General features: G+C 33.1%; 2 protein-coding genes across 2 annotated transcripts; both read left to right on the forward strand.

Annotated features, from left to right (window-relative positions):
* The first annotated feature begins 2,535 nt into the window (after nt 1–2,535).
* Nucleotides 2,536–6,135, forward strand: LOC143618156 (bet1-like protein At4g14600). The gene is made up of 5 exons (XM_077090468.1): nt 2,536–2,647; nt 4,665–4,762; nt 4,901–5,024; nt 5,418–5,474; nt 5,589–6,135. The coding sequence occupies exons 2-5, from the start codon at nt 4,704–4,706 to the stop codon at nt 5,748–5,750; spliced, it is 402 nt and encodes a 133-aa protein (XP_076946583.1). The 5' UTR covers nt 2,536–2,647; nt 4,665–4,703; the 3' UTR covers nt 5,751–6,135.
* A 1,840-nt stretch (nt 6,136–7,975) lies between these two features.
* LOC143618152 (protein terminal ear1 homolog) lies at nt 7,976–10,162 on the forward strand. The gene is made up of 4 exons (XM_077090463.1): nt 7,976–8,121; nt 8,236–8,334; nt 9,800–9,956; nt 10,043–10,162. Exons 1-4 carry the CDS (start codon nt 7,976–7,978, stop codon nt 10,160–10,162), a joined length of 522 nt encoding a protein of 173 aa, XP_076946578.1.
* The last annotated feature ends 430 nt before the right edge of the window (nt 10,163–10,592 follow it).

The raw sequence follows: 10,592 nt of genomic DNA on the forward strand, positions 1-10,592 counted from the left end.
CCCCTATTTTTGGTCATGTGTGACCTGAACCCACTGAGCGTGATCACTCGTGTCAATGAAGCTTTCATGTGGGGCTCACTGGCGGAGAGTGGTGTATTTTGAATATTATATAAATTAAAATAAAATAAAAATGGATAATAGTGGAGAATGATGGAGAGTGATGTATATCCTTGATCGAAGGGTGATGTTGAATGATGAGGGGAAAAATGATATGGCGCTGACGTGGCGAATGAGAGGAATTGTTTTGAGGGGTGTATACCCCTTAGCCTTATATCATGTAATGAATTTATTTTTGAAGTCTTGGTTTTTTTTTTCACAATATGAATTTATGTTAATTACTGGCTTTTATCCTACATATTACACGATTTTGTTTAAATTTTTTTTATATATTATTGTGAATATACATAATTTTCTTGTATGATGTGTTTAAGTTTATAAATAAAATTTTTGAGATGTAGATATTGTAATAAATTAAAGGTTATATAAATCAATAAATTATGTTACGTATAGTTGGAGCTAGAGGTATACAAAACTGGTTTTTTTACAAACCAGACGGGTTTGGTTTTTGCATATTTCAAACCGGTTTGGGTCAAAGAAACCGGTTTAAACGTAGAAGTAGCGAAACTGATCTCGACGAGTTCGGGCCGATCTTAAACCGGTTTAAGAAAAAAAATCGGTTTGGTTGTAAAATACCCGAACCGCTATTTGATTAGGCGGTTTGGTTTGGGAACCGAGTTGGTTTTAGAATGCAACCGGTTTAGTTTGCGGTTAACCGGTTTTTTTGTACATCTCTAATTGGAGAAAGTTTAGTTGGTGGGGTTTTTTGTATGGGTTTGCTGTAGCATGCTTGTTTTGTACTTACATGGGTTTATAGTTGGGTTGGACTATAAGAATAGTTTTTGGGCTTATATGATTGTTGTTATCATACAAGAATTATTACATAGTATTTGTAATACTTTTAACATGTTTAATGTTTGTTATTTTTTTGTTGATGTATGCGGTTTCATTTTAATTTGTTATAAGAGATTTGACATATTTTAGTTCTATTAGGGTGGAGGGTGTGGTCAACTATGGGTAGTGAAACTACCTTAAGCACCGACCAATCTTACACTGCCACATCATTTTTACATTATCCCGAACAACCCTAATAACTTAGTGAGTTTTTTTGAGACAGTTTGTCAGTCATCCATAACCTAAGACCTCAAGGATCTCATGTCTTAACCATTGTTTCCATATGATTGAATCATAACGCCAATTGCTAACATGTACCATCTAACAAATACATGAGAAAGACTGAATAGGAGCAAGTTGGCGGGTGGCGAGCTAGTAGCCTGACGGGTTATATTATGGCTATACAAACTCATCTCTCCTTTACTATATGAAAACCCCTATAAATATTAGATTCTATGTATTCGATATTAAATGAACTCTTCCCTATGCATATATTATTTTGACTTTCCTATCAGGTTGTGTACGTTACTACAAAATGTATAATTTCGGTAACGAAAAAGTTCATAAAATGAAAAAGAACCGTTTATGTAATCAAACGAATTTTATTTAAGATAACAGGTAAAATCTAATGTTCTATAGGAGCGTTGACAAATAAAATATATACATCTAATTTAAGCCATAACATATGATGGTGTATAGATAAATTCTAAGTTTCTAGCCCAAACTCCATCAACTCGATATCATTTCCACTGCTTTATTAGATGACATTGACTATTAGGCTCATAGTTTGTAGCTTGTTTGAAATTGACTCGCCTTCAAATGAGTTAAACCGAGATAACTTGGTCTTTAAATAAGCTACACTTGAAATATTATAAAATTCAAACTTATATATATATTAACTTTCATATACGATTTATCATTCACAAGAGATCTTCAATATTATTTTTCCCGAAATATTATATACTAGTTTTAATATAAACTAACAACTTGTTTTTTTTTCAAACGAGACATACCAAGCTAGCTTGTCTAAAACTTCAGAGTAGGGATGTGCAAGAAATAGAAAAACCGATCCGAAAAAACTGAAATATCTAAACCGAAAAAAAAACCCAGATGGTTTGGTTTTATGTTGTTTTAAAAACCAAACTAACGGTTCGGCTTTGGTTTTTGCATGTAATAAAAAGAAAAAACCGATTTTTTTATATTTTATATTAAGTAACATATAAGAATTTAATAAATATGTAACTCAAATACTTTTGGTTAAATGTATAATAATCTATAATTTTACAATTAACAAAATTATTTATATCTAAATTAATTTTTTAAATTTTTTTCCGGCCTAAAGAAAAACTGAAATCGAGAAACCGAAACCGAATAGTTTAAAAACTTCAAAAACCAAAGCGTTGATTTTCAATTGTTTTTAGCCAAAAACCATACCGAACCGTACCGCACACACCCCTAACTTCAAGCTTGTTCGAGTTGAAAAGGAAATGACTCATTCGGGTCAACTCGACGGTTAAACGAGTCTTATAGATGACCCGTTAACCATTATTGATTCATTTTTATCATACCCCACCGTGAATGAATGAGATCCGATTAATGAATCGATATCGTCGAAGCAGCATCCGATTTTGACCTTCTTTTCCTTTCCTACGATCTCCACTGCTGATACGAACCACGACACCAACCAATCCGTAAGGTAACAATTCAATCTTCCTTCGTGTAGAATTCATTTGATCATTATTTATTTATATGAGTTTTATGCAATTTTGGAACCCTAGAAAATTTTAGCCTAAGAATTCATTCTCTTATTATTAAAATTCTTGTGATTTGGAGGATTAACGATTATATATTACAGGTAGGTACTGTGAATATTAACCAATCAATCATTGATCAAAGAGACAAATTAGTATTATGTTATTCAACTTAAAATAAAACATTGGGATGCATCTAATGGCAAACTTACTCATCCAAATTAATATATTATTAATAATATAAGGTTGTTGTTGGTAGTTGTCGTCATCATCATCATCATCGTAATAGCAAAGCTATGGTAGGGTCTGAGTAGGGTATGATGTAGACAGTCTTACCTTTAACTCCGTTGGAATAGAGAGATTGCTTCCGGTGAGACCCCCAGCTCGATAGTAGTTTTGCATCAAGCCTTGGACATAAGCCACATATCACTCAACCATCAGGACCCCGGCGGATTGGTGCATGTACTCTTGTCTTTCGGCTATCAGCGCCACGCCGCCACCACATGATGCATGATTAACCTTTCGCCACTTCTAACGTTATTTTCACAAAATTAGTAAAATAACGTTAAAATTAGTGCAAATTCACTTTTGCCAACCCGAGGGCCCACACATATATACATTATACGCGCGCACCGCAAACAGGGCCAAGGTTGTTCTAGGTAGATTGATAGATATCTTATGATCAAGAATTCTCGTATCTTACTTTTTGATTCATTCTGGCATTCCTCACCACCTGATTTTGCATATTGAATAAACATTATATCCGATAATAAATTGATTCTTTTGAACTAAATGCATCTCCTTTACCGTAGATACTTTCACAGTTCACATCATGCATGGTAAATACAAAGAGAACAAGAAAGTTTATTTGACTACTCTTTTACTTCATATTGGTTGTTTTAAATGTTTAACACCTTTTTTGTGTTATCACTAGTTTACTTGTATTATTTATTATTATTTTGATTTCCCTTGTCACACTTTATCTTATCTGGATACTATCCGTTACATGTCAATATGAAAAACTTTTGGAACTTTTCCCCATCCTACCCTCCCAGACCCTATCAGTAGCAGATAGCTTGCTACGAGTGGGATTTTACTAGATACGTTTGCTTGTTTTTACCTTAACACCTATAGTGAATCTTTTTTTACCTTGTAGCAAATGTTATATGGGGTACCAAATTGCTAATGTTGCTTCCTCTTGAACGTATACAAGGACAATTGTTTTAGACCGTTACTATTGCTTCATCCCATCTTCAATTTTAGGTCACTGTGTAAAAAAGATGCCGGGACCGTCTTGCCTTCCATTTTTACAATCAATTTAATTAGCGATGACTCTATTGAGGATCGCGGGGGGGGGGGGGGGGGGTTCATATGAGCAAATGAACAGAACCAGTAGGTTGTAGGGAGAAATGATAGTCAATTTGTCGTATTGAAAAGGCTTGAGCAGTTTTGAGTTTTATACTAAAATTGGAGAATCAGTTAAACAATATTGATGGTATGAGAAAGAGTGAAATATAAAATGAGTTTTAGCTTTCGAGTGTATGTTGGCATCAAGCAAATTAGAAATTAGTAAAAGATTGTGGCAAAAACTTAATATGATTACATAGATTGTGAACCTGTGATACACGTGAGCGTTCCACGCTAAAAGTCTTTAGGGAATTTTGCATATATGAATAGGAGAAGAGTGTTTAGTTTAATAAACTTGTATAAGTTATTTTGTAACTATAATGAAATTGTATATATGTTTATTAAATAGGATAATCGATAACATAAATGACAAACCCGTTATCACGTTGTTTTGGGTACGTGTGTATTATAAGGGTGTCATTTTGCCTTTCTATTGGGATTATTAGTTTATGACTAAGCTTATTGTTTGGAAGATTATTGGCATTTTCTTTACTGCATATAGGGATATAGTTCTAATACTTACAGCAAACTGATTTTACTCAATTATTTCTACAGGGTTATCTGTTAGCACAACTTCTCAAATCTACTTGATCAATGGCGTCCGGTTCTAACAAAGGTGGTGGCTACTATGGGGCTGCTCCATATAGATCAAGGTATTCATTTTGATGATTCTTTTTCAACTTTTTCTCAATAATTTTAGTTGTAATCTTACATTGTCTTTAAAAGTAGAATAAATGAAAATTGTGTAAATACTCATTTGGATATATTGATTAATCTAAAATTGTTTACAGAGAAGGGCTTAGCACTAGACAAGGGGTCGGTTCTGATGAAATCCAACTACGCATTGATCCAATGCATGGTGACCTGGACGATGAGATCAGCGGCCTTCGGAAGCAAGTTAGGCAGTTAAAGAATGTGAGTATCTTTTTTATTTCTTAATATCAAGGGTATAATGGCCATTTTGTAAAAAAAATAATTGATATCAGTAAAGCCAGTTAGTTAAAAGGACCAAACGTATTACTGCCTGTCATATATGTAAATTTCTGAAAAGAAAGAACCAAAACCCCAGTAATACATTAACTAAGATATTTACAGAAAAGTTGAAGTTATTAATTAAAAGCAAAATTATTGATGACTAATGTTGGCCATGTGTTTTTTTATAACATTAATTAATGGTATTTGTTTCTCTTTTGTTCATTCTCTTATGATCATCAGTAACTATATCTTTATCTTTTTCTTGCTGCACACGTATGTCTGATATTCATTTTTTATTAACTAATGTATTCTCATTTTGTTGTTGTGTTACAGGTAGCCTCAGAGATCGAGTCAGAGGCCAAATTTCAGAATGAGTTTATTAATCAGCTGGTATGGCATCAGCACTACCCTTTTTGGTTCTGAACTAGTTTGTATGATGTGGCATATATTTCCAATGCATTTTAACAATTGCCCAAAAAATTGTGATTAATTGTAAATTTGCAGCAAATGACACTTATTAAAGCTCAAGCAGGAGTGAAGAACAACATGAGGAGATTAAACAAGAGTATTGTACAGTCTGGTTCAAGCAATGTTTTACATGTGGTACTCTTTGCCCTTCTTTGTATCTTTCTGGTTTACTTGTGGGCCAAGTTTTCAAGAAGGTGAGGTAAGATTTACTCCAAAAACAAAGTAGTAGTTTAACCTTAGAGGAAAAAGGTTGAGATGCTAGCAAAGATGGTGTAAAGATTGTGTTTTATGTGAGACAATACAAAGTGAGATGTCTTTTTAATATTTGACAATAATGCATGTGGACATATGAATCAATCCATTTGAAACTATGCTTTTAGCCGGAGCATGAAGAGCGATATTATATCATAGTAAGAACAATATGCCTTTTAAGTTCACGTGTGCCCATTTGGACTAAAGAAACATATTTACACACCTCTATGTCATTCTTTAGTTTTAACATGCCATTTAACAGTATTAAATTATTAGAGTTGGTACACACTTCTATGCCATTGTGTTCAGTCTTAACACATATGATCCCCAATTTGACAAAGAATGGGCTGTGTAGTGTACCATTCCGAATATGCGCTTCCGCTAACGCGTCACTAAACTACCTCTTGAAATAAAAGGGTTGTATTCTGACAGTATGAAAGTGTGAAAATGTGTTACTCAACTCAAGTGGTTGAGTCATAGGGTTAGATTATGATTATATGTGAGTTAGCCAGCCTATTTATACTGATAGGAACAAACACTTTTTTACTTTGTATTTTACATGTTTGCATTAATCTCTAAAACGTACATTCTTACCATTCATGTCAAAGAAATATTCATGACCGACCATATTTCCAAGAATATCAATGATTAATACTGTTGGTCTGGTCTCCACCTTATTTTATGTATTTATTTAATTTTTTGTTTTTGAGATGAAAAAAAGTTACCTCTACTTATTCGCACACCATGGTATAACCCCGCATTTGTAATATCTTTTATAGCAACGTGAGACCCCTCCCTGATGCCTCTTTCCAGTTGAAATTCCGAAGGACTTCCATTCATCAGAATAGAAGCCCTCGCCGAATACAAACAAAAAAGAATCCAAGATTTTCATTTTTCACCAAAACCAAGAATGAGCATTATATATGAAATCATGTAATCCCAATTTACATAATCGTACACCTTCTGAAATTCCAATTTAGTAACACCATATTTCTTTTACTCTTCCGATACCAATCAACAATCTCATTAAGAATAAGAGAACATTCTAGAGTTTGATAACAACAAACTGCTCGAACAAACAACCAAGTTAATAACACGAGCCAACCTAATAGATAATAATTCATCAATAATTTTGTATTGAATATAAATTAAACTAATTAGTCTAAAGTCTGGGATTGATCACCTTAGGAATCAAAGTAATGAACGAAGCATTGCACCAAGTCTTAATATAAGGTGTGTTTTTACATCTCTTTATGTAGTTTATTTTTACCACCACTGACTAAAATTGTCGGATCCGTAACTATGTGTACTCAAGCCTTATGAATGTTTTGTGTCCAACAAAACATCAAGTCTTTGTGAGGACATCAAATTCTATAGATGTTGAAATTGAGCTCCCACTAGATACATGGCTTCATTCTTGGCAACATGAAGCTACTATTTGGCTCCAACTTGATTGTTTATATAGTATAAATATAAATTCATACTGTTAAAATAAATAACAAGAAACTAAGAATTAAAAATAGAATCATTACATGGTACAATAAAAATATATTCAAATTCAAACCGACAACACTAAGTACCAGTGTTTTTTAAATGATTAACAAAAAATTATGTAATAAATTGACAGCTCTAATTCTCTCTCGGGAATATCTCATATAATGCTAACCAAGTTTCAAAAGTGTCCAATTTAGGTCACTCATGTATACTTTTCTCATATCGGGTCACTAAATCTTCAAATAGAGTCTCGTCTATTTTTTGTGCGTCAAGAAAGAAATGGAGGATAAGATGTGGGGGTCGGAATTTACAGTATATATAGTTCAATTTAGAAAATATTAAAAAACGTTATTTATATTAAAATTCAAAAATAAAAAATAAAATTCACGTTGTCACTCAACGTCAACATAAAAAAAAAGATAAAAAGATTTCCTATGTAAAACAAAAAAGTAAAAAAGTAAAAAAATATATTAAAACCTTTAATTGAATACATTATGAAAGTTGAGTGACTTAACTAAAACGATTTTTAAAGTTTAAGGGAATTAATTGAAACAGTTTTAAAAACTTACTATTCTGTTTAACAAAAAACAAATTTTTGACTTGCATGGATGAAACCACAAGCCAGCTTTCCCTCCTGAGGTTACTGATACGTTTCTGAAGAAATAATTCGGCGAGACATGGAAATGTTAGGGCCAATTAGTAGGGTTTGGATGGATAGTTTAGGAAGTGGTGTTGTTACAATCCAGTTCCAAAACCAGTATCATGTTAGTGATGCTTTGAAAGCTATACGAGATCAACACTTTGAATATGACGGCTGTGTGAGGCGTGTCAGGATCATCGAACCACCCTTAGGATCAAAAACATCAGGTCAAGTACATTATTAAATTGTGTTTATTTTTATAACAATCTCATATTTTATTTTATGGTTCGAGTGCAGGCAGAATCAGTTAATGGATCATCACTGCAGAGGCTGCAACATGAACAACACCTTCGGTATATCTGCATATGATTTTCTCTACCTTCCTGCAGATATGAGGTAAGGATTTATTTAGCCTAATTTAAGTTAATTGGTTCGCATATCGTATAATTTTGGGTGAAAATGGACAAGAGTGTCCCTAATTTAAGATGTATACAAAATTAGGGGCGTTTAGGGAAACTGAAACCGAAACCGAAACCGAAACAAACCAAGTTGTATCAGTAATAAAATCGAAAACCGAATTTGATTACGGTTCAATTTATGGATCTGTTTTTCGTTTTTAAGACATTATTTCAATTGTATGGTTAACCAAATTAATATATTAAAATATGAAACATGTTAATTAATTTGTATATGGCCCCATTCTTTTTTAAGCCCATATCCATATTAGACATTGGACTATTTTAAGTGTTGAAGACTATTAATCATTTTGGATATGGGTGCAAACGAGCCGAGCCCGAGCTCGACCAGGCTCGAGCTCGGCTTGTTTAACTTATACGGAGCTCGAGCTCGAGCTCGGCTCGTTTTAATTTTTACTAATAAAGCTCGAGCTTGGCTCGTTTTAATTTTTACTAATAAAGCTCGAGCTCGGCTCGTTTCGTAGTTTATCAAACTCGAGCTCGGCTCGGGCTCGGCTCGTTTAATATCTATTAATTAATTTTTTATATGTCTATAAATATATCTGTATATTTATTTTTATTATAACTTTATATATAAAATAATATATGTTATTTAGTTATTTTTTTTCATAAAATTATATGTATCAATTAATAATTATTATATATATATATGTATGTATATATTAATATATATATATATATATATATTTATAAAAAAATATATAAATGAGATGCTCGTTTAGTCTCGCGAGCCAGCTCAAGCTCGATAAGTGAAGCTCGGGCTCGTTTAAGCTCGGCTCGATCGAGCTTTTTCACGAGCCGATCTCGATTAGCTCGCGAGCCGATCGAGCTTGCACCCCTAATTTTGGATGCTCTATTATGTTTTAAGACATTTATGGTTAGGTTGGTTTTCTATGGTTGACTGGTTTTATGTTTATGACTATTAAGGTTTAGATCGTTAGATGTTTTTTAATAGCCTTTAACTTTTGGTTTTAGGGTGTATAAATTGTGTTTATTTGTTAGTTATGGCCTTTAACGACTGTTCGGATCCGGAACACAAATAGATATTAAATTCAGGTCAACATGTTTTGGATGAATTCGATTAATATGCATTGAATTGATTTGTTCGGTTATAACCGAAACCGGTTTGGTTCGTTTATGGTTTGATTACCTCCTTTCTGAATTTGGTTAGGTTTAGATTTCAATTAGAGGTACAAAATATCATAATCGAACGAATCGAATATATCGTTAACCGAATCGTTAGAACCTATATACAGAATGCTCATTTGTTGTTCTACTAGCTGTAACATTACAAATACCAATACTAATATGTTAAATATTATTTTGTTTGTTAAAAATAATATGTTTTTGACCCGACACATATTCTTCTGTCATAAAAATTATAGGAAAAATAAGCACAGAAGTCATCAAAACAAAGGCTATGCGTTTGTCAACATGACGACACCTGTTGGAACAACGAGGTTGTACGAGGCGTTTCGCAATATGAATTTGGGTGATGTGTACCGTCCAAAGATATGCAGTGTTGAGTACGCCTATTTGCAGGTCTTGTTCCTAAAAAAATCAGTTTGTATTTTTTTTGTTATTATAAAGCAACACAATACTTAAATCACTTTCTTGAAATTTTGAAGGGTCTGGAAGCAGAAGTGAATTATTTTACGCAGTATAATGTTCAACACGGGACCGAAGTGCCTGTGGTGTTTGATCCCCCAAGAGATGGCTTGATATTTACCCCGCCAAGACCGATATAAGTGTAGTGTGAATCTAAATGTGGTGTTAATTAGTAAAATATAGCTCATATAATTTGATTACAACCCATACCGTAGTTCGGTATATACAGATTAACCTCCAGGTAATTGAGTGGGAATTCATCAACTTGTTATAACCAACAAGTTATAAGCATTAAGATATTGCTTTATACAAGTTACTATCAAGTCTTGAGGTGAATTCAAGTAATTGTGCCGTTGTTGCATAAAGAATCAACCATTATGGTGATTAAGCCATGTGATTCGTTGGCTCGCTGTCTTATCTGATGATAATGGTCAATTCGCTTAGCTCTTGTATTTGATTCCACGTGATTTGTTATCAGTTTCTTGAATATTATTATACGGCATAGTGTCTGTCTCCTAAGTCCTAACAACAATACATTGAGTTTATGTCGCATTAATCGTCAGATTTTGT

This window comes from Bidens hawaiensis, unplaced genomic scaffold (assembly GCF_021521415.1).
Source record: "Bidens hawaiensis isolate Kalapana, Puna unplaced genomic scaffold, B.hawaiensis_p1.1 tig00064449_1, whole genome shotgun sequence".
NCBI classification, from domain to species: Eukaryota; Viridiplantae; Streptophyta; class Magnoliopsida; order Asterales; family Asteraceae; genus Bidens; species Bidens hawaiensis.

What these genes read in the sequence shown, in the direction of transcription:
- LOC143618156 (XM_077090468.1), top strand. Translation starts at nt 4,704, where the DNA reads ATGGCGTCCGGTTCTAACAAAGGTGGTGGCTACTATGGGGCTGCTCCA. An exon ending in AAGTTAGGCAGTTAAAGAAT is followed by an intron (nt 5,025 to 5,417) that starts GTGAGTATCTTT and finishes GTTGTGTTACAG; the next exon opens with GTAGCCTCAGAGATCGAGTC. An exon ending in ATGAGTTTATTAATCAGCTG is followed by an intron (nt 5,475 to 5,588) that starts GTATGGCATCAG and finishes GTAAATTTGCAG; the next exon opens with CAAATGACACTTATTAAAGC.
- LOC143618152 (XM_077090463.1), top strand. Translation starts at nt 7,976, where the DNA reads ATGGAAATGTTAGGGCCAATTAGTAGGGTTTGGATGGATAGTTTAGGA. An exon ending in GAATATGACGGCTGTGTGAG is followed by an intron (nt 8,122 to 8,235) that starts GCGTGTCAGGAT and finishes GTTCGAGTGCAG; the next exon opens with GCAGAATCAGTTAATGGATC. An exon ending in TACCTTCCTGCAGATATGAG is followed by an intron (nt 8,335 to 9,799) that starts GTAAGGATTTAT and finishes TAAAAATTATAG; the next exon opens with GAAAAATAAGCACAGAAGTC.